This window comes from Manduca sexta, chromosome 15, assembly GCF_014839805.1.
Source record: "Manduca sexta isolate Smith_Timp_Sample1 chromosome 15, JHU_Msex_v1.0, whole genome shotgun sequence".
Taxonomy (NCBI): domain Eukaryota; kingdom Metazoa; phylum Arthropoda; class Insecta; order Lepidoptera; family Sphingidae; genus Manduca; species Manduca sexta.
Window position 1 is genome coordinate 1395570 of NC_051129.1, and position 25264 is coordinate 1420833.

The window sequence follows — 25264 nt, forward strand, 5'->3', positions numbered from 1 at the left end:
CCGGGGTGAAAAGGAGCTAATCTTCTTCTCAGAGTCAAATTGTGTCATTACCAAATTTCATCGGAGTCCTTTTGGTATTGTCTGAGTTTATGGCGTTCAAACATACAGAGAGATGCGGTGTTGGACTTTGTTCTACAATATTATTTATTTAATTAATAAATATGTATGTATATTCATATGTAATATGTGTGGCCTCTATGGGCCGAATAAGAAAACCCACAGTTGCTCACCGAGGTATAATATATAGGGCTATGCTTGGTGTTTCTCTACGTGATCGAATCAGAAATGAGGAGATCCGTAGAAGAACGAAAGTCATTGAAATAGCCCATCGGATTGGCAAGCTGAAGTGGCAGTGGGCAGGGCACATAGCTCGCAGAACTGATGGCCGATGGGGCAAGAATGTTCCGGAGGCCACGGACTGGCCAGTGCAGAGTCGAACGTCCATAAAAATTCACTGCTTGCGTAGTGTAAGTAGAACACAGTATATTTGAATAGAACTGTTAATGATCAAAATAAAAATTAAACAATTAGTGTGTAATTTAGTTCCTTTCATAGAATAAAAATTGATTGCTTCTTGTTAATTTAAAAACTTTATTAAAACGGACAGTACTAAATACAATTTATTTTCAATTTATTATCATCGCGCAACCGGAGGCGGGTTTTCAGCGAGAGTTTCGTTTGATTCATTTCGTGCAATCGTTCATTATGTATGCAGACCCATTCGATCATGAACGAACGACTCGTTCCCGAACAAAATGCATTTTAACAAAGACATTCATTTTAATGGAATTTAAAGTACGAAATACGAAATTATTCATGGATTAATTGAACACGGTTTTCGATATATTCGGAAGTGTTGTTGTGTTCTTTAAATTATGCGGATTAACTTTGCTTATCTGTCCATAATATAAAATGTGAGAGGAATGATAAATGCATCGAGCCTTATCTGGTCTACATCAGCAAACTGAGACACAGGATAAAGTCATTCCTTGAACCTGTACTACTAGCGGGAATTTAAGCAGGGATGGCTAATCTTTAATGGTTAACGTGCCATCTATATATATAAAAATGAATCCCTATTTCCCTTGGTCACGCCATCACACGTGAACGGCTGGGCCGATTTTACTATTTTTTGTTGTTGTGTTTGTTATTGTACGGAGAAGGTTCTTATGAAAGCAAAAAATCTAAAAATGCGCGGAAAATTAGAAAATTTAAGAAAACTTAACGACAATATTAATTTTACATAACAGGGCCCTTATTCTGTATGATAGTGTAAACGCGTAACGCGGCCGTGTCATGTTATCTTCGAGAAATGTGTGTGGAATGGTATTCTGTAAGCCAAATTTCTATAGTACTAAACATGACGGGTTGTGTTACGTGCTTGTTACGCACTGTTAAAATAACGTGCGGGATAGAGAATAAGGCCCCTGTCAGTGGTTTGAAATAACTGTCAACGATCGACAGAATGCGCGCGTCCATACTATAAGACAGGACAACGTCTGTCGGGTCAGCTAGTTATGTATAAAAAATATGACCTGTAACGTGCTATCATGGCCTGGTTTTATCTACCCGAGTGCTTCCTTTTAGGGAATTTATTTTATGACTCAATTATGTTTTTTTTTATCGGTTCTCTATAAGGTGGCTTCACTGCACTTGATGTTAAGCAAAGTGAAGACCAAATGAAGATACATATACAACGTTTGGTATAATAATCGCGTGCCTGAATTATTTTGTGAAATCCCACTGGTTTGTCATCCCTGTCGTAGAGTATGCGTATCAAGTAAGTTAATGTATTTAGTATTCGTTATACCATAGGTCAATAAAAGACATGTAATGCAATTTTTCATACATTTTGACCATAATCGTTTATGGTAGTTAGAGTTTACACGCGCGCAATTTTCTCACACATCACGAATTTATCTTCGAAGAGGTATGCAGAGGTGCAAACAGGACACACTTTTTGCCAATTGTTCAGTCCCATGATGTGATCGGCGGTGAGCCTCGCCATATCAGGCACAAATTTCGGACTCCGATACTGAGCAAAAAAACCCAAATATAACTTTGCCCGACCTGGGATTCGAACCCAGGACCTCAGAGCGCTGCCGTACCGCGCATGCAGTACAACTACGCCACCGAAGCAGTCTAGTCGAGGCGCAATTTTCACATTGCCGTATTTTAGTTCCAAATGTGCTCACGGGGCGCTGTTCAAATTTCCATACAAAAATTAACTTAAACGAAACTAACTAACGACACGATAACATGTAAATTCGTGCTAAGGGTATAGTAGAGTTTATCGCTAAGTTAAGTTGTTTGAAGATGTAGTAAATGAAGATATGTTTTTTATTTCTTTAATGCACTTAATTTTACTCGATCCGGATCAAACTCAGCACCTCATGATACGTTCTAAACTTCAACTAGATTTAAGAGGCAAAGAAAAACTAATATCAGCAAAATCGGACATGTACAAGGACGTCTAGACACGACGGCGACGTTATAATCGTCATTCCGTTTAAATACGTAATGTATGCGTACGTAACAAAAATATCGTAACAATTACCTCGAGAGCTTTCTTAAATGCTTCTGGCGACGTAATTAATACCTTTATGGCGTATTTTATTATCTATATAAAGCTGAAGAGTTTGTTTGTTTGAACGCGTTAATCTTAGGAATTACTGGTTTAAATTGAAAATATCAAATATACGAGTATTTGTGCTTAAGTACTTGTGTATCGTGGCAACGGATAATAAAGCAATGACAGATTAATGTTATAGATAAAAAGTTACCAGACTACGATATATATGTACTACGTATTAGATTTGGCGTTCCGAACATTCACTGTGTTCAACTGAATTGAACTGCAATCCATTCAAACTGACTTTAGTATGGTCAATATTAACAGAAAATGAAATAATAATAAGCGCTCTAGGACAACATGTGTTTAAAAGGATTTGGTTAGACGACGATTGCTGTTCTAGCGCTGCAGCGAACTTTAGTTCGAACTCCAGATTTAGAACAAATAGTTTATACGGACGTTCGTGTCTATAGAATACACGTCAATGTTACCAGAGATGATGAATAATTATGTTGATAAATATAACAATTAACTAACAACATTTTTAAGTAAATAAAACTACTTAAAAACTAGTGTTTACTAAATGTTAAATAATTAAAATTAATCTTTAGAAAATACAACGTAAATTACTTTTTTAGCATAATTATCTCTACTAAATAACTGTCTATTATAATTTGGATGACAATAAAAAATAAGACATTATAAAAATTTTTGATCATTGTATTTAATTCTAACTATTATAAAATTTACTTAAAACATAATACGAATACTTTGCATCAGCACTAATTGCTTTAAAGGCTCATTGGCTACTAACTTTTATACTCTAATGTTGAATTAAAAAAAGGAATTGACGTGTATCAAGCGCTTGTTTCACATTGTTGTGCAACATTATACGCCATGTTGAGCGTCAATGTTATGGATACATAAATCATGCGCCATACAAAGCACATTTCCCAGATAATATTATAGTTAGGAACCTACATTGTTCGTAAGTATAATAGGCTTCTTTTTGCTTCGCGAATGATCTTCTTAAAAGTGTGCGGATCCGCGGACAATAACCTTAATATAAAAACGAGGAGCACACATACTTCATACGAACAACCGCTCGCGTCTTTGCCCGCATGATAATAAAAATCATTTTTTAAATAACATATTTTTAGCGCCTTGACCATGTAACTAACAGTAGCCTTTATGTTATTGTTGCGTTCGGTCTATTAGGTTGTGAAATTGTATTCAAATCTGCACAGCGGTTTCCGAGTTCACTTCTCCCAAACATACTTGAACATCACAAAGTTCCGCATTTATAATCGATGCAGTTTAACACTACAACTATGTATGACTAACTCTCACCCATTAAGAGCTCTTCGATTTGAAGATTCGTGACCGAGTGTCGAGAGTAGTGTCAAGTGAGCGTCGAGAGTCTAGCAACAAGTCACTCTTTGTGACTAATTACTAGTTTGTTAGAATTAGAGTAGTAGACGCTTGCCTGTTAGTAAGTACCATGACCACCAATACTGCCGTGCTAAGCGAAAAAGCGGTGTCAGGGAAACCTTATTTCGAGATAATCGAAGTTTTGTAAATATAGTTTGATAGTTTTGTATGTAAAACTGGGATAGAGAAAATCTTAGTTTGCATTGCCTGTATTAAATAATAAAAAACAAACTTTTTTTTTACCAAAATATAAATAGGAACAAAGTAAGCCTTTTATTCCCAGATAGGTCTGTCACACGGGCGGTGCCGTGGCAAGATTTAGTTTTAGTGATCGTGGATCGGCTGAAGGACATGTATCCATGGCTATGAAAATAAAAAAAAATAGTGATCGAGGATTTTGTTAAAATTTTCGTAAAACCCCGCGGCTGTATAACGCGCGTTCTTTATTCAAAATGAAAACAACACGTCAGCTCTATTTTTATATTGCGTCTCGATTTTTGAAGTGAAATGTTGCCAGCGAGCCGCAAATTTTAAAGTAAAATTTTTGATATTGGAACATCGGGTAAATTGCATTTTTGAAACGTGTCAGTGTGACGTGTATAAATCGTATTTTATTTGAAGTGTTTCATTATTAAATAAAATGTTTTGTCACGTAAATTAAAATATTAACAGTTGGCCGAACGAGCAAGTGTTTTTGTAGAAAACTAACCCTTAGGTATATATTATAGACTTTATTTATCTAAAGACGCAGCATTGCTGTGATAGCAAGTCTGTTTCTCAGTGATGGCGGCCTTCGCAGTGCGTAGACATAGGGCCGTTGTGATTAATAATATTAAAATACTATTAGAATCTAGTTGGCTGTCAGATAAACAAAGCTGAACAAACAGCAAGCTGTCAGATAAATAAAGCTGAGAACAGATTTGTTATTACAGCAATGCTCCGTCCTTACATGAATAACGTCTATGAATAAGGGGGTAGGCTTCAAGCTTTGGTTGAGTTGTCAATTTATAGAAAAAGATTGGGTTTGGAAAGGACCGATGTAAACTATAACCTTTAATAAATATAAAATCTTTAAAACTTTTATAAAGAAAACTCATTTGTATTAAATTGTCATTATTGACTGTTCTTCGATATTGACTCAACTTGAGAAACTTGCATATTCAGTATTACGAGTCCTGAGGGACGTTTGGGAGCGTCGAGCGGTGCGGAGCCATGTCTATTACTTGAAAACATTGGTATCTTTATATTTTGTTTTCTTTCAATTCATATGCACTAAGATAAAAAACTATTTTTTTGCTTATGCAGGCAAAGAGATAAGTAAATGGGTCACATATTACATAATTTCTGCATAAAGAACTGACATTTAGGCTGTCTTGCACAACCTCTCCCGAAATATGACTAACGTTAAATATATATTTAGCGTTTTTAAAATTTATTTGTTTGACAATTAACTAAGAACTAAAATAGTACTGAGTAATTATAACAAAAACTTAACTTATTTAAAAGACAACAATTTTAATCAAATTAGTTAACAAATTATCAAAAGAGCAAGAACATAAAAATATAGCTAGCGAAATGCAACGGTTGTGAACGTCCGTCCCATCCTAAGCAAAATGTGTTTTGCCAAAGCAGTGGTCCGCTGGCCAGCCGGTTCAGTTTCGCGCCCCTGTTCGTTCTTCTTTTTTTTTCGCACGACTGACCACGTCACCTTGCTCATTATATTTTAATAATAGTGTCTTCGTCAACTCTTAATGAAAGACAATGACAGCACGAAGTTTTGAACATGTTTAGTAAGTCGTTATGCAAGAGAGTCATACGGTTGTGCCACTAAATGAGATTTCATATCACGAAGTATAAAACAGACAAAACTTTATTCGAAATTATATCAGTAAAATTAGCAAAAAATACCTAATGCGAAAATTACAGAAGTATTTGTAGAAAATCATTTATGTTTTGCCCGCTATGGCTGTCTCTGACAGAGGTTATCTGCAAAACGTTGGCCGTTGGGTATAACCGCCATTTGTACATAAACATGAATATATTCCAAGGATTACAGATCCGTTTAGTATGTATAATGGAGTGTTTAATTTATCCCTTAACCCGCTTAGTTATTTTTTGTTAATTTATTCCTACCTATTATATCTTTGCTGGATATATTTTATATCCGCCTGGATAGCAACCACCGTATACAAAGTGTTAAACCCGTCATAGTGGCCCATGTGTGTCGCGTTCCAAGATCAGCCTGTGTATATCCGGTTCCAACAGGCCGGCATAATTGTGTCGATTGTCGAGGGGTAATCATTACGAGGTCATTTTCCCGTGCTTATATAATAATGGTAAGTACTCACGTGCGTAGGAGAAGGGCAGTCCATCTGACCAGCGGAATTCCCCCTCATGGACGGCGTCGGTTGCTCCAATCCAGTACACGTCGTCCACGCCCCCTCCAGGACTGAGAAAACATCAGGTCTTTAGTCAATAAACACAGAGTATCCAAAAATTCTGGATTAATACTCGTATTAGTTAACAATACCTACACATTTTATTTTTAATTTGCATTTCGTTTTTTACTTTTTTGTAACTACCCTACCTACCCTGTAAACCTAATAAAAATTATACACCGATGTATTTAACAGTGTGCAGCCATGTTTAAAATCTTTTGTAACGTGTAGAAAATTATTTCAACTCCTTCAAAATTAGGTAAGTAAGTTACATACGTAAGCTTCGTGTATTTATGTGAATGTAATGTCCAAAGAACTTAAAATTATTCTAGAGCAATTTTCTTTATGGCAGATAAGTAATTTATTTTTATCTGGCATTCTAATATACATTATAAAGAAGATAAAACAATTCACATTACTCTCGGTCGTAAAATACTAAATTATAATAAAACTTTTTAACGCACTTATTATCTCTATTGAGGTTATCTACTGCATTCATATTTTAATACAGATCATTAGTTAAATTTAGTTTATTATATATCTATATTTAAAGTATAGTAAATATTATACTCACGCATGTAGAAGCATCTGGTCCATGATGTGTTGTTGTCTCTCATTGAGCACGCTGGCCAGGTGTCCTCCGAGCCGCACGCACTCTGCCTCCGCCTGCCTCCACGCCCGCTTCGTCTCCCTCATGGCCGCTATACAAAAGTCCCCCGACAGCACCCACCCATACTCGCAGTGCCCCACTACCTCCTCGATCGGCTTGTCCATCCACCACACCTTCAGCCACATCGCTGAAGAATTCTTCTTTGCCACAACACTTATGTTTAGTCTCACAGAATTACTCTCAGATACAATTTGAACACTCCGCAAAGGGTCCCCTGGTTGGGAACAATGCCTCCATTTGGAGTCTCCGTCTTGAAGACTCAGCTCCATGCCTCTGCACATAGACTGGAGATCTTCATGTATAATGCTTGATAGGTCGTTTCCTCTTGTCTCCATGGACCCTGTACCCATTTGCAGCTGAAACGCCACTCGGTTGCCATAAGGAAGGTGAATGACGTAAGAGCAGAGGAGTTTGACCGTGGGGCCGACCTCGAACGAGCCGTTCCTGTCCGTCAGGAGGACGTCGTGACAGTGGTCCACGAGACGGTAGGTCGCGGCGAACATCGGTCGGCCGTGGAGTTCTATGGCCTGGTTCTTACTCGTTGACAGGTACAGGAACCTCCTGTTTGGGTAGGGGATTTGTTCTAGCTTCCCGCAGAGGGTCGGCGTGTTGGGAGCGAAGCGGATGAAGCCCGCCGAGCAGGGCACGTTGAGCTTGTGCAGCTCGAGGAGCAGGGCGTGGCGCGCGGGTGGCGGCGGCAGCAGCACGCGGCAGCCGTGTGCGCGCGGCACCTGCCCGGAGTGCACGCGCCCAACACGCCCCGCGCGCACTCCAATCACGTGTATAGCACATTCTGGAACAAGAAATAACGTGTTATAATATTACAATACAATATATGTAGAGGTGGAAAAAGGCTATCTAATATTCAGAAATAATATTATGTATTCGTATCTCATTTATTGCTATCGAGTTTCAGGGTAAGGTCTTATTAGAAAGTAAGGTATAATTCGTTTTCATTTAGTGTAGTCTGACCGGCGAGCCATTAATTAAAATCAACGATATCATGAATATTCGGTGGATATTCAACAACTGAGCGTTCCACACGATCTTCTCAGATTAATGACTAGTGAGTCAGACTTAAAGCTAGTTCTCGAATCCTAACTTATTCTATTTTATACAATATAAGATTTCGCTCTTAGCACCGCTTGCGCAATCCTTTTTGGAATAAAAATAGGTACCCTATTTTAATTCAAGACTTGGTCTATAAAGATGAAGGTAGATTTCACACATTCAGATTAGCGTTTTCAAGTTTACTTCTTATTATCTTAACATCGCAAACATTTACAAATTAAATACGACGTATTTTTGTGAGTCTAATATTTTTACAATTGCATGATTTGCCCTTTTGTAAGAAAATATAAAGACAAAAGTAACACGTATTACAAAGGAAAATTCCGAGGAAATCTAATTACATTATTAATGTGGACCGTCTGCTTCATGTCCTGTTGGAAGAAAGAAAAATCGGGAAATAACTCTGTTATGAACAAAGCGGTAGATAACAGCTGTATTACTTACTTTTCACGGTTTATTTATTAAAAAAATATACTTGGTTTCTTCTATTTAACTGTAGGGGACCCCTAATTATGGTCAGAGATGAAATGAAGAGTTTAACACCAAATTAAATATTGTAATGTAGTTATTCGCAAAGAGGTCTCTTTAAATTATGCGACAGGGTATAATATCTGTTCATTGTTTCATGTTGCATAATATTCTTGTAGGCATTGTGTTAACCGCATATTTTTTATGACACTGGCTGAAATATACTTTCAGTGTCATTAAAAAAAAAGAACACAAGAAATAAAAAAGCAGTGGGATTTAATATGAAAACCTATTGTTGCTTAAACAGGTCCTTGCATATTATAGACCGTAGTAACATTAGCATAACATACAAATACATTTAATTAAATCGGAACCTAAAAGATCGGCTGCCAGACTTCAAGACACTATAAGCTCATTCTGCGTAGATCGGAACGTCATAAGTTAATAAAAATATATATAATTATAAAATGTAGGTACATATTGTAACGTTGACTTTAGATGACTTATACCTCAGTCTACCCCGTGACAATAAAGGCTGCAGTATTCACACATCGAAAGAAACTAATAATATAAAAAACCGCGATAAAACCCGAAAACTAGTTGTTCAACGTTAGCGTAAACACAAATCATTATACAAAAACTACAAAGATACGCAACGTCAAAACTAAACGTAGACTATACAAACATTCAAAGCAAAGCAATAACAGTGATTTTTCCAACGCAAACATGTTTTGTGTAGTGTACAACCGTATCACTTGCCTACATTGTTTGTTTACGCGCAATTACCCACGCTGCAGGCTACGGTTAAAGATGTAGCCCTTAGCTACGTGACGGTATGTAGTGAGATTGGTTTCTTTGCTATATTCGATATTGAGTCTGTTGAACTCGACTGTTTGATGAATCCGTTTGTTTGTTTGTTTGACTGTTTGTTTGAAAATCTGATGAGAAAACGGTACGGTATGCTAAGGTCTCTGGATCAAAATTCGAGTTGGGTAAACTGACTTCAAAATTGATCCCACTGCACCTGATGGTAAGTGAAGTGGACTCCAATAAAACGTCGACTGGTAAGAGATGATTACCCTTTGGCAGCCGACACAATGATGCCGGCCTGTTAGAACCGGATATACACAGGCTGATCCCAGAATGTCACATACATACGTGGGTCCCTATGGCGGATTCAACACCTTATGTACCGTGGTCGCTATCCGGGTATATATAAAATACATTCTACCATCCATAAATGACAAACATGACCTACAATAGCCGTGGACAAAGGCAAATTGTTATTATTGATTGAATAAACAAGGATACAATCGACGTTGCAGTTAGCGGATTATATACAAACAAAACATAATTAAATGGCCGAGAGATTAACTGTACATGATATGTCGCATTAGTTATTGCAAATGGCTTTAAATGTCTTCAACAGTAAATAAGATTATCTAAACAGAAAACTACTTTAAGAATAACTGGTTTGTATATATTTCGTTATTTTGATAAGTCTTCTCATCTTCTTCTTTTATATTATAGCTTCCATCGTCTATTTATCGAAGATTTTGCCAATGTCGAGTAGTAATAGCAGATATTAAATAAAAAGGACCTGTGCATTGTTGCATAGTACTCTAAACTTTCATGGACAGTCGTGATACATGACTTTATCAGGCGGGCAGCGCACCCTCTTCACCATTCGCACATCACGCTTTAATCGTCAAAGTGGTAGGCTGAGGTGCAACCAGAGCACCTACTACGTTATGTGTCCTATGATTATCACATAGGGTGCGAGCATATCGCCGTATTGGTCACAAATTTTAGACCGGGTAATACTGAGCAGAAAAACCCAAATCACTGGAACCTGGTACCTCTGAGCCTCATACCGCGCATGGAACACAACTACGCCATAGAGCCAGCTTCAGCATTAATTTATCAAAAAAAAATGATTACTCATGATATTAAATTTATTTCCTATGATTCAAAGCGGTCATCCGTCTCTATCCATCCAGTATCTTCAACATACGTCCGTCCCGCTCGCACACCCGTGTTAATTAAACGCCAGTGGAAGCTGAAAAAGACTGGAGTATTTCTCATTACGAAACATTTTCCATTCAAAGGGAATTTGTTTTATTTTTCATGATAACTTTGTAGTTAGCGAGTCTTTTTGGCGCATGTGTGCGAGCTGTTTTTGGACTATGAATTCCGTGATCTGTTGTCTAATGACTATTGTGTTGGATAATGCATTTTTCGTATTCTCCTGCCAATAAATGTGATTAATTATTTCCCGGCGAGGTTTCTTTTTTTTATTATCGGATCCCGCAGTCAACACCAGGGAAAACCAACGAATGGGGAACTGGAATCCTCCGGCTTAGCAACTGCAAGGTCCTGGAGGAAAATTGGGAGATATCTGGGGAAGGGAAGTGTGGGGGAAGGAAAAGGTACATTCTTAGGATGGGCTGAGGGAAGAAGGCCAGGAAATGTTCGCAAGCTCTCATAGGCCTCAATTTTACAACCATTAGGTTTTCACACTGGACAGTGTGCCTTGGGCTGCGGCAAATGTCTCCCAGTGCATGGACGTACATTCGGTGTAAAGACCAATCGCACAAGAATTGCCTCTGGGGTCCACAGAGAGGTTGAAGTAGGTAGCCAGTTATAAAAAACAAATACATCAAATCCAAACAATAAGCATCTAAATGTTTCCGATGATAGGATACTAGTATCAACCTGGATAGCGACCACAGTATTTATGCCGTATTTATACCGAGAATTATACCGGCCTGTTTGAAACGAGATATACACGCTGAAACCAAAACGTGGGCCACTATGGCGGGTTTTACATCTTATTGCCTTGGTGGCGTAGTTGTACTGCATGCGCGGTACGACAGCGCTCTGAGGTCCTAGGTTCGAATCCCGGGTCGGACAAAGTGATATTTGAGTTTCTCTGCCCGGAGTCTGGAATTTGTACCCGATAAGGGGATAGGCTCGCCCCCTATCACATTATGGGACGGAACACATTGGCGAAAAGTGGGTGCCCCGGTTGCGCCTCTGCATACCCCTTCTTAGATAAATGCGTGATGTTGTGTGTGTGTGTATTTGGGAGGATGCAATTATCCTACCACCGGCTGAGCACCATCAGCCATGGTTAATATATTGATAAAGATCCAAACATTACTATCGTTTAAATACAATTCGAAAATTAACTAACGCTGAGTTTAGGAAATACATAATATGTTTGTTTAGGACTTCGCACGCGGTATTTCGCTTATTTTTCGTTTTCCTCGTGATATTTAATACAAATTTTCTTATTGTTGTAATTATAATAATAAAAGCCTTTATTCAGACATAATTTACAATGCGTGTTAGTATTTGTAAGTCTCTTATTTACTAGAGATCGACATCTTGTTCTGTTTGCCCAACTTTGGCCTTTTACGAATTTTTACCACCCGCCTTAAATTTTTGCCATTTGTTCTTATTGAGTGCTGTCCGGCTTCCATGATCTATTTATCATTGTAATTACCTTCTTTTAAATAATTAGTGGATATAAGCACCAGGGCAGAGTGTGTTTGAATTGGAGGCATGTTATATTGTTTAGTATGATGCATTTAATTTTCTCCTTGCATCTTGGGTTTTTACCATGCGAAGACCATCGTATGTAACAACAGTAAATTCACTACCGAGGATATTCTTGTGCGCTCGGCCTCCACACCGAATGCACGCCCACACATAGGGAAAAAAAATTTCAGGCCCTAGACACACAGTTAAGTGTGTATACTTCATGGTTGCCAATTCACATAAAGGCCTATTAGGGCTCGTGAACATTTCCTGGCTTTCTCCCCTCCTCCCATCCTAAGAGGCTTCCCTGTCCTACCCCCATACTTCCTTCCTATTTATTCCCCCCAACTGTCCTCCAGGACCCTGCAGTTGCTAAGCCGGGAGATTTCAGTATCCCATTCGCAGGTTTCCTCCGATGTTGACTGTGAGATACGATACTCCAAAAAAACAACAGATTTTTTTAATTTTTAGGGTTCCGTACCACAAAAGGAAAAAACGGAACCCTTATAGGATCACTTTGTTGTCCGTCCTTCCGTCCGTATGTCCGTCCGTCCGTCTGTAAAGACCCTTTTTCTCAGGAACGCGTGGAGGTATTATGCTGAAATTAATTCAAATACTCAGGTCTACTGTCCCTTGGAGCCGTGAAAAAATGAAACTTCTAAGCCAACGCAATTAAAAGATTCGGCCGTTTATACCGCAAAATTTCGAAACTCGCAAGGGAATCAAAATCTACAGGGTACTTCCCGTGAACTCAGAATCTTGAAATTTGGTACGAAGCAACGTCTTATAGTAGAGATAAAGGAAAAATTGCGAAAACCGTAAATTTCTAATTACATCATATGATCAAAATATTTTTAATAATTTTAAAGTTACTACCCCTTTCCTCATGAACGCGGAGAGGTATTAAATTGAAATTCATATCAAAGACTCAGGTCTATAATACCTTTAAGCTGTAACAAAATCAAACTTCTATGTCAACGCAATCAAAAGAAACAGAAATTTAAGCCGCATATTTTCAAACTCGCAACTACTCGCAGGGGAATCAAAACCCAAAGGGTACTTTCAGTCAACCTAGAATCTTAAAATTTGGCATGAACCAGTGTTTTATAGCACATATAAAGGAAAAATTCCGAAAACTTGATTTTTTAAACTTATGTCTTTAATTTATGCTCCTCCAGCTTTCCATATTGTAATGTTATGGATTTAGTCTTGCAATAAAAATACCATAACTATAACTCAATTGTTTTGATGGCTGAACGTTTACCTATATACCTACACGTTTGTACGGAACCTTCGGTGCGCTAGTACCACTCGCACTTGGCCGGTTTTTATTTTCATATCCATCTGCATTTATCACAAATACGTATATAAGGTATTAGACATTTAGGATTGATCAAGAAGTTTTTTATTAGCACTCAGGGGAAATCTAGCTTCCTATCCACAAAAGCAATATCACAACATAAAAACAGATCCGCGAATGCCTAACTTATATATAGATAGTCTCATTGTCTGTAAGTGCACGTAGCGGTGGCAACAAACAGACGGCGCTGTAAAAAAATGAAGGGAAGCGTCCGCCGCACCGACCTGCTGTCACCACACTGGCGGGGTTCGCGGATATTTTTATACTTCGCCATGTCTTTTAATTCGATTTTTAGGTTAGGAAACACTTTGTGAGAGTTTTTCTAATTCTTCGGCAGGATTTTTTTTGAACATGGATTAGCCAGGTTAGACGGCTGGTCGTAAACATGGAACGAAAGCGTCTCGGCAAAAAGTGGGAAAGAGTGACACGTTATTTGTTTATTTAAAATACAATAAATTTAAAGCTGTAAATATAGAGACATAGATATGTTTGATTTAGTTTGGGCTCACACCACCTTAGGAAAACAATTCTACATACGCCATTGGGTAGACACTAGACGTAATGTTATTCGTTGATCTATTAAATACATTTAACTTATTTATGTGATTAATTGGACTTTCAAGTCTGTCACTAAAAACAGAAAAAGGGTGACGCCTGGTCACCCTGGCCAATCCATACGAGTATCTCCGACCGCGGAAACAACACAAAGCTTTTACTGTACCAAATAATATTTCACATTTTGTCTCGATCGGTTTCAGTTGATATCGCCGGGTTTATGCTATGATTCTTCTAGCCTGCATTTTAGATTCATGAACCAAGTTAGAAGAACACAAAACAATAACTATATACTCAATTAGTTAAAATGCAGAATCTGTTTTAGATGTTACTGACGCTAGCATAAAATACCGCCATCTCGCGGAACACGCCATAACTACTATTCTGAAGCTGAAACATTCAATCAACCACTTTCTACAAAGTAATAGGAACGATATTCTATAAAACTTCTATTTGTACGGTGCGCGTCACCGCAACTTCTCAACGTTTGTAAGAGTCTGGAACTAGTTCAAAGATGTTAGATAACTTAAGGTGTCTGTGATGTCGACAATGTACGTGATAAGTTTGAGAAGTATTGACAGCCTTGTTTTTCTTCGGAATCGGCAAAGTCGACTTTGTGATGGCGACGTCTAAATTTAATATTGATTGACAGGAGAAGACTGTTTTTCACCAGTCAACACAAATGCTGGCCTCTTAGCACAATCGGTGAAAGCGGGGTAGCGGGTTCGATTTCCGCATCAAACAAATTTTCTGTGATCTACAAATTAGATTGCATCGATCTAAAGCATCTCGTTATTCCTGTTACTACACTAGACTTAAATAGTTTCATTTTCCCCACGACTTCAGTGTCATTCTTAATATCAGTATTATTTATAATGCTAAAAATATTATAATAAAAAAAGGTTTTGTGAAAATGTTTAGATTACGGAAAGTTCGTTATTCGCACATAAAGAACAAGTCCAAGATTAATAACTATACAGGAATCTTTGAGACTGAAAAATGAGACATCGTGGATAAGTATTTTAGAAGAAAACAAGTACTAATGCCTTGATGTCGAGGGTTTTGTATGTACAAATGCCGTGTTGAGTATTCGGGTTCGATTCCAAGTCGCATAGTGATATTCTTTCTGCGTAGTATCAACGCGAAGCTCGGGATTTGTGCCTAGCATTGCGATAGACTGGCTCCTCATCCTGTCATGAATCAAAATACTTATGGCGTAAAGTGCGTGCTCTAGTTGTCTCTGTCTACTACTTCTAAGATAAAAGGCGTGTGTGTAAAAGGGATAACGCGGGTGTAGCCGCGGGCATCTAATTGCAATGCATACTAAGTAATCTTACTAGCAGGTTGTGTAATCATTTTTAGGGTACCGCATCTTAGAATAAACCCTTATATGATCACTTTGTTTGTCTGTCAAGGCCCTTTTTCTCAAAAAAGCTTTGTATAAAGTTGAAATCACTGAGGTCTAAGGTCTCTTTCAGCTATGAAAATATGAAACTTGTAAGTCAACACGATCAGGAGATATAGACCGTTTTTGTGGCATATTTTTCATTGCTTTGATTGACGAGACGAGCTTGGCATTCGCCTGATGGTTGACGGTAGTACCTACCCACGCGAATTCTCACATAATATGAGAGACCTACCACTAGTAATATACTTGTACTTATATAGTTAGATACCTCCCTACCAGTTTGTACAGAACCCTCGGTGCGAGTCCAACTCGCACTTGTCTGTTTTTTAGTGTCAAAATAAAAACTCATTTTCTCAAAAGGCGTGTGTAAAAGAAAACTGTCGCAAACTAACTTAGCTCACTCCACGTTAGAATTTATGAATGTATATAACTTTTAATGTGTTTTACACTTTATTCAACAGTCCAGTTTTTACTGTTGGTGCTCTATTTTATTGTCGTTAAGGTGCATTTTAGATGGTCTTAATGTTATTGCTGTTTAGTATATAAAAGCGTTAGATGTGTATTTATTGTTTAGGGGCTGTCACTGTTGTTAACATCTTGTTACTATTCATTCTTACCATATTTTATTTTTACGCCATTTATTCGTGGTACTATTGAAATATTTATTTATGAACGACTACTTAAAAGCGGCGATAGCCTAGTTGGTTGTGGAACGTGTGTGTGCCGAGACGAATGTCCGCAGGTTCAAATCCCAAGAGCACACATCTCTGATTTTTCTAATAAATTATGTGTGTATTCTTTGTGAATTATCGCTTGCTTTACCGGTGAAGGAAAACATCGTGAGGAAACCTGCATACCTGAGAAGTTCTCTATAGGAATTTCGAGGGTGTGTGAAGTCTACCAATCCGCACTAGGCCAGCGTGGTGGACTAAGGCCTAATCCCCCTCAGTAGTAGAGAAGGCCCGTGCTCAGCAGTGGGCAAGTATATAATACAGGGCTGATATTATTATTATTACTACTTATTCAAAGATAATATACGTAAACTTGCATGTACATACGTAGCTCCGTCAGTTTAGAACTTAACTCGGAACAAATTTTTACTTAAATATACGGACACGTTGGCACTTACGGCATTCTTAAAGAGATAAACCAAGACAAATATTAAACCACGTTTTAAGTTTTAACCGACTTCCAATAAAAAGAGGAGATTCTCAACCCGCTTAATACTCTTCGTTTGGTTAAGTAACTCATATTTGTGCCACATCATTAAGCTGTAGAACTATTTGGCAGCATACTGTTCCCTCCTTCCTACAATATGGGGTCCATAAAGCGGAGCGTGAAGCAATTAAGCAGGCCGGCATAACGGTGTCGACCATCGGGCGATGTTTATCTCTTTCCGGTCAACATGTTTTTGTGCTACCACACTTACCATCAGGTGAAGGTCACGTCACCGTGCCGGCGATAAAAAAATACGTTTGTATTTATTTTTCTACTTTTCGCTTGTTATCTGTCCTATAGTAAATACGTTTGACCATAATACTATAGTACTAAGGGGACTTCTTTCTCTCTTCCCTCATTTCCAGAACAGCTCTTGGCGTCAAAGATAAATGTAGCGGGAGTGAAGAATATGCCGCGGCTTGTCAACTTATCTTTATTGCTTGAGTCCCCTCCCCCGTCCTTCCCCATTCCCCTCTCGAGATTGCGTTCACGTATCCATCACAGTCGCATAAGACCTCTTTACATTTTTTGGTCATGTTATCCCAAGCCTTACAATAAGGTCCGTTTTCGCCTACTTTTGTATTGAAGGGCTTGTTCAGTACATTGTAATATTATTACTAGTAATAAATGTTTTTAATGAATTAAGAAATTCATTAGTAGTTTACCGTTTTAGATCTAATTGACGTGATGAAAGAGTAATTAGTTGCAAGCCTCATCATAATTATTTGAAAATAAATAGATTCCACTCGCTTAAAAGCCTACTACAGGAACAAAAACTGGCCTATGATCCATAAGGATAATGTCACTCCCCATTATGGTAAATTTTTTTAGAATCCGCCAAACGAAAATTAAAAGTTATTATGGGTGAATCAACACTGATAAAAAATCTTGATATTTTTCCTGTATCCTACTCAAAGTTCAAAAAAATATATTATCAAGTTGTCGGAGATGATTTCGTAATGGCTCGTAACTATTCATAATTGTTTAATTGTATAAATAATTCTATATCGTGTCAATATGTGGATATTATTGCGCCTTATATATTTTATATACATTAAGATTAATATTGGCTTTTAATATTCCTCAACAACTTTGATTGTATCTAATTAAAAAAAATAAGAAAATATTAGATTATCTGTATTGAAAAGCGTGGTACTCACCTAGTCTTAAAATTTTAGTAAAGAACACTTGGTATATGGTGGCACTCGTTGTTTTCCTATAGCGTAACCTGAAACAAACAAACATACGTTATTATTCTATATATAAAAGTCCAATATACACCGTGAATAAATCCAGCCTATATGCATGAATTATATTCGAAATATTAGTCATAGAGTTACGCAACTACCAGTTTTGTTAACCATCTTATTAAGTCAGAGGCGGCTTTAGGGAGAGACTAAAACCCCGGGGCCTCGCGCGGTGCCTTAAAAACCCTTTTTACGATCTTACTGATGAAACTATTAAAAACGGAGAACTTTTCTTGCTTTGCCCGAGGCCTCGCGTCGTTTTTTTTCCTTTCGCCCGGGACCTCGGGTAGGCTTAGGCCTGCACTGTAAAGTCATTGACTGTCTGAACCATTTCCACTGAGAAATGTTTCCGATTCAATTTCTGTAGACATTTTATCAGGATGACCTAAAATGGCACTGTTGTCTTTGTTTCAATTCTTTGGTTTATGAGTGTAGTAGTCTAATATCAGAAGGTCACTATAACAGAGGGCTCGCATGAAGCTTGTACATAACGCATGTAAGAATATAAGTAAATATTTACGGTTTTTAGATATTTTATTGCATTTGATATTAGATCAACGGGCAGTACACACAGGGTTTGATTCCCCTGTAAAAGCGCAAAATATGCAACAAATGAACATCTTTTCATCGCGATGCATTACAAGTTTGATTTAGCTACTTATGTTAGTTTCCCAAACACCGAATTGCGAATAAATCATATTAATAGTCAGCCGAGCTTCGAACCCGGAACCGCGTAATTAGGCATATGTAATGAATAATGCGAGGAAGTTAATCAATCAGAGGTTCAGAGGTTTGCTAGTGATGGATTGCTTTGCTTTGAGTTCGTGATTTTCTATTTGCAGAGCTTTAGGAGATTTTGTTTTTATATAATTTTTTGGTAACGTATTCTGAACTAATATATAAAGCTAAAGAGTTTGTCTTTTTGTTTGATTGAACATGCTAATCTCAGGAATTAGTAAACCGATTTTGAATTTTCACTAATAGTAATAGAAAAGGCCCGTGGCCAGCAGTGGGACGGTATATAATACAGGACTGATATTATATAGTGTATTATATAATAGGAAGCTACATTACTCCTGAGTGTTAGTCTACTTTTTATCTCGGGAAATATAAAAGGGGACTTATCCCAGAAAAACATTTTCAAACCCGCATAAAATTTCTTCTCACCGCAAGTCCCTAAATCACTGTACCGATATGCATTATATATCAAACGCTAGCGTCCGCTACTAAAAAAATATTTAAGAAATTGTAATTATTATGCACATTACTAAAATGAAAAGTATGTATTAATCTAAGACGTAGTCTTTTTTTATTGCTTTGAATGATGAGACGAGCTTGCCGTTCGCCTGATGGTAAGCGATACGACCGCCCATAAACAGTAGAAACATCATCCAACACCTTGAATTACAATTATAGTTTGGTATTCCACTGCGCTCGCCACCCTGAGACATGTCATGTTAAGTCTTATTATGTCCAGTAGTTACACTGGCTACAATGCCTTCACCAAATTTCATCCAAATCGGTTCAGCTGTTCCTCAGTTTACTTCTAAAGAAGATCTTCACAAACTATCGCATTTATAATAGGAAGACGTAAGAGATAAGTAAGTAAGATGGTATGATTTATCGATACGTGGTTCATATCTATAGCCTCACGTCTCAACCAATCGCTACGGAAGCTGTTTGCTTTCGAAATTGATTACCTTTTCAGTTTGAAAGCATGATTAATCATTCCGTGCCCTTGATTTGAAGCGCTAAGTGTATTAGTGACTTGCTAATTTATTTGACTTTTATCAATATCTTCACCAACATTGGAGTTTTTAGGTCGGTTCATTAGCTCAGCGATAGTATATGGGTTTAAGTAAAAACTGTTTAATCAGCCTTAATGTATTAGTGTTTTATACTTGAAAACATAAGCTGTGATAAAACAGCTATGTGTTAAAAAACTATGATAAATAAAGGTAGAATTTAATTATTGTTAGGAACTAAAGCAATTTAGATTTAATTAAAAGAAATATCACTGACTACAGAAATGCTTTCAGTAGTATTTCTCCAACCAACCGAATTATACGACTTGACAATGACCAACTGCCTTGATCTGTCAAACCCTCAGTGTTTTTATAGCAAAAGGTGTCACAAATACCCGAACAAGAAAATAAAATATTTTTAAACTAACATTATAATATTATGTACTAGGATTTGTGCGTTGGATCGCTTGTGTGCAAAGCATTTTACAAAAGTCTTTATTTATTGTAAAGATTCATAACGTCATTTGTACGCCAGCGTCACCTACTTTAAAAAAAAAAACAGATAAAAAAAAAAAAAAAAAAATCAAATATATGTCACGGGACAAATTACTAGAATAAAAGATTAATCCAAGACATGCTCTATCCGTGTACCATGTTTTATCGGAAACCGTTCGGCGAATACTGCGTTTACTTTCAACAAACATTGAAACATGTATCATTACTATTTATAATTATAATTTGCGAAAGTGATTTCTATAGATTCTGTCTAGATTATAGACCTTAGCAGTCTTACTTATAAAAATAAAAATTTCGCGAAGCTATGCTTAGTTAAGATACAAATTTACTAGATCAGCTGTAAGTCAAAATCCGCCATCTTGCCTCTTAATAAGGTTTAAACTAGGAACGGGTGATGTTTTTGACAGCTATTTAATCAATTCTTAACTACCTTTTAACGCTAAAACAAGTTTATAAGTAAGACTATAACAATAGCAGCCAAATAAAACTACAATACTAAGAGATAATGCTTTCAATATAAATAATACAATCGGTTCAGTCAGAGATATCGCAATACAGACAAACTTATATCTTTAATATTATTGTAGCTTCCAATTATCCAGTTCTCTTATTCATTTCAAATATCAGTCTATTCAACCATAAAGAGTTAGATTCTTAACTTTATGTTTATTTTTATTTGGAAGGAATATTTTCCTTAAGAATTTTTTCAAGAAAATGTTTCTTGTTTTATATTACTACCTTTTGCTCGTGGTTCCGCCCGCGTGAAAATGTTTTTCCGGGATAAAAGTCCCTATTCATATTTTCTCTGCATAAAATGCAGTCTATACAGGGCCATTTTAACATTGCGTTACTAAATTAAACCACACCGGCATACTAACCAACAGCAGTCGCCTTCATCAGCGCATACGGGAGGACCCCGAGGTATCTTGATGCACTGAAATAGCTGCGCCGAACCATCTCTGATCGCATTTCAACCATATTTATTACCTTTTAAACATTTATATATGTTTGTCGTAGTAGTTATCTGAATTTTATTTATATTAGTGGGCAGTACGTACACAACAGATTTTGCATTCGGCAACAATACTCAATTAATGGACAGTATTGTGTCGCTAACAACGCCAATTGTGGTCGCCGCGGATTCATCGCTCGCTGACTGATTTACAATGATCGAGCAACGTAATTGGCTTATTTAATTTGCATACATATTCACACATTTATCTCGGAAGGGGTAGGTAGAGTTGCAACTAGTGTATTCACTTTTCGCCATATATCCTTTGGGAACTAATTCTAGACTCCGGGCTGATATTGAGTAGAAAAACCTAATATGACTTTGCGTGATCTGGAATACGAACTGAATTCTCGGAGCGATAGTTGTACCGCCAACGTAAGCACACTTACGCCATCAAGGCGGTCGAGTTGGATAGTTATAATTTGATATAAGTAATAATTAATAATTATCAGTTTTTATGTGTACGTTGCGCAGAAAAGGATGACTAGTCCGGCCACCGCTCACAAAACTACATTGTTTCTGTAACATACATAAAGAACTGAGCGTATGCCACATTATCCTCCCTTCTTCCATACCTTCTTCTACCTGCCGTTGTTAATCTTCAATGTGGAAATGCTGGGTTAAGACATTTATACCCGTCCGAATAGCGACCACTGTATACAAGGTGTAAAACCCGCTATAGTGGCCCGCGTAAGTGCGTTCCGCGAGCCTTTATGGCCGATATAATTATGTCGACTGGCGAGGGTTAATCGTCACTCATCAGCCACTACCAGCCACAACACTATCTGGACCCTACACCAGTTAGCATCAGGTGCAGAAATGATTTGGTTTAGTTTCATAGCTGGTCGCCTATATAATAATAATAATAATATGAGCTGTATATTAAATACTGTCCCACTGCTGGGCAGGAAGTTTGTGAAGGAATCACCATTAAAGCGATAATTCACAATAAATACTCACATAACTTTAAAACGTCAAAGGTGCGCCGCCTTTGGATTTGAATCTGCGGACATTCGTCTCGGCAATCCGCTCCCGACTAGGCTATCCCCGCTTTTTTAGGTTAAGCTGCCTGCATAATGCCAAACCCCTAAGAGTTCTTTATATATCTATGTATTTTGAAAACTCAAATGATTATCCGTGTATGGATAAACAAAGTAGTAACAACACAACAACTAATACCGCACTTGTCCATGAAACCAGAGTGATTGATTGCCCAAATCGACCTTGAGCAGACAATGGCTTGACCTCGCTAGTTCTGTTCGAGTTTTTGTTGCTACGGTGATGTTACTGGGTTGTTAGTTGTAGCGACCACATCGCACATAGTATCATGTAGATCAGGGGTGGCCAACCGGTCAATCGCGATCGACTAGTCGATCACGACAACAAGTCCAGTCGATCGTGGCAAAGCAAAAATATAAAAACGTAGAACAGACCGCGCAACATACCTAATCATTAACTGCTGCACGCATCGTCTTGTATCATTTTTTAATCAAAATAATAATAAATTGTGTACTGAACTATGTTGTTTCATAAGATTCCAAGGTGTATGTAGCTTGGTAGATCGCACAGAGTATCATCAGTGAAAAGTAGATCTTGGGTCTTACCAGGTTGGCCACCCCTGATGTAGATGCTCGGTTAAGTGTTAACTCATGTACGTCACGTACCACATTAGTATATAAGCACCATTTGTACATACAATAAACCAGACCAAATACCAGCTCGTGTCTCATTTCATCTTGCCATAAAATAATGGCAAAGTAGTCAAAAATATTCGGACATTTGATTACCGGATTTTTATGTTGACTGTCTCGCCGCGTAGTTGTAGTCGGGGTTGCAGTGCTGAAGTCTCGAGTTCGAACACTAGGTCGGGAAAAATGATATGAGGTTTCTCTACCTAGTAACAGTATGGAGTCTGGAATTTGTGCCCAATATGGCGGAGCTCACCCCCTATCACATCATAGGACGAAATACACACGAGGAAATGTGGCTGCACCAGTTACGCCTCTGCCTATCCCTTCGGGAATAAAAGGCGGGAGGATATGATATACAAAATATCAACAATATAGGACAACTTTGAACAAAAAGTTTAGTCACCACATTATATACATCAAGATAAGTTTGTACACATCGCCGGTTGAAGGGTTGATTTGCTTAGGCGACATTTTTTGCGATACGAAATTACATACATATATAAAATCAGCACTTTTTTCTATGTTCTTTTAACCTAGTTAATATATTTTTTTTCTAAGCGGCGATAGTCTAGTTGGTTGTGGAACGGACTGCCGAGACGAATGTCCGCAGGATAAAATCCCAAAGGCACCTCTGACTTTTCTAAAAATGATGTATGTATTCTTTGTGAATTATCGCTAGCTTTAACGGTGAAGGAAAACATCATGAGGAAACCTGCATACCTGAGAAGTTCACTATAGGAATTTCGAGAGTGTGTGAAGTCTACCAATCGGCACCAGGCCAGCGTGGTGGACTAAGGCCTAATTCCTCTTAGTAGTAGAGGAGGGCCGAGCCCAACTTTGGGACAGTATATAATACAGGGCTGATATTATATTATATTATTAAGTCAATAAGTCTTTCAACCGTAGATATTAATTCGAACAATGCGTAAATAATTGTATAGTACACTTGAGTTTATACTGTAATCACTTCCACTGCCTACGCTTGAAGTCGGAATGATAGATTACGGGCTTGACTGACCTTTTGTACAGGTTAGTGTTTGCCGCGGGAGAGTTACTTGCCTTTGAGCTTTTGAGGACTGGTATATACATAAAATATTGGCTACTAGTAGTAAAATGAACTATTTCATTAATTACTGAGCTATTTATATATACAAATTTGCTTTACTTGAAATGTATCCTAAAGAAAAAAATATTTTTATTTATTAAAACATTTTTTCGGATTTTACACTGATTTTTATATTGTGCTTTTCTCTGGACGTTTCGAAGAGTTTGTAGTATTCAAGGTCAAGGGGCAGACTAAGGTGTAGATCATCCATCGTTACAAAAACTATCTACAATAATGCAAATTGTTTTATTTTTATTAAATTTGTAAAAATAATTCAGGTTTCATAATTAAAAAAGTATCGTTGACTTTTTGGACGACCTACACCGCAGTCTGTCTCGTTATCATGAAGGCTGCACAATTATTCAATTATGAATAAGTATTATTTTATTCCATTACAAATCATTGTTTTTAATTATCACATTTTTTTTAACACTGTTTCATTTAGTGATCGTTATTATTTAAAAAAAAAATACGGAAAATAATTACCGATTTCGAATTGACTGCAATGAAAATAAATATAAAATGATAAACAGGTTGAATATAAAGCAATGGATAGTTAGTTTTCTAGGAGATTTTCTTTATAAAAGCTGTCATTTGTACCTTAGGGTAAGGAGATTCAATTACAGATCCTGTGAGGCAATTAACTTCACCAGCTTGACGCGACTACAGATAGAAAAAACTGAATGACCTTTACTGCATTGTATTAGTGTATGACAGTTACTTGACAGTATTTAATGCCAGTTATTGTGTAAGTTACATATTTGTTTTAAATGTTGAGGCAAGTTACTCGGCTAATATTACAACAGTGGCAAAGGGTCCATATACCCGATTCCTGCCATTCCTTTTCTTAAGTAAAATGTAATTATCATTACAACAATTTGCATACCGCATTTATGGATATTATTAGTACTATGTTGTGTGGGGTTCCCTTAATACTTTGCTTTGTTATACATACCTAACTATACACTGTAGCAACTAACGACACAACGCGAAACTTTAAAGCAAAGTTTTGTATTTCGCTCGTTATCCCGATACATTAAGTATGAAACACCTTTTTACGATAGAGTGCTGTTAAAAAATATTGTATTAACGATGTGTATTACTGTTTCATTTCGGCCAGAGAATACACGCTACTCAAATTTTCTGTGTTTTTATCACTATAAGCAGAAAGTGAGTGACATGGTTTATTTGAATTGCCCATGTACTCAGAAGTG

General features: G+C 37.3%; 1 protein-coding gene across 1 annotated transcript in view; it reads right to left on the reverse strand.

The window, feature by feature from the left end:
* LOC115449543 overlaps nucleotides 1-25264 on the reverse strand; it is a 185390-nt gene that overhangs the window by 17339 nt on the left and 142787 nt on the right. The window contains exons 4-6 of the mRNA XM_037438959.1: nucleotides 17895-17962; nucleotides 7016-7904; nucleotides 6352-6452 (exon numbers count right to left, since the gene is read on the reverse strand). Of these exons, the coding sequence (XP_037294856.1) occupies nucleotides 6352-6452; nucleotides 7016-7904; nucleotides 17895-17962 (1058 nt within the window). The remainder of the gene's footprint in view (nucleotides 1-6351; nucleotides 6453-7015; nucleotides 7905-17894; nucleotides 17963-25264) is intronic.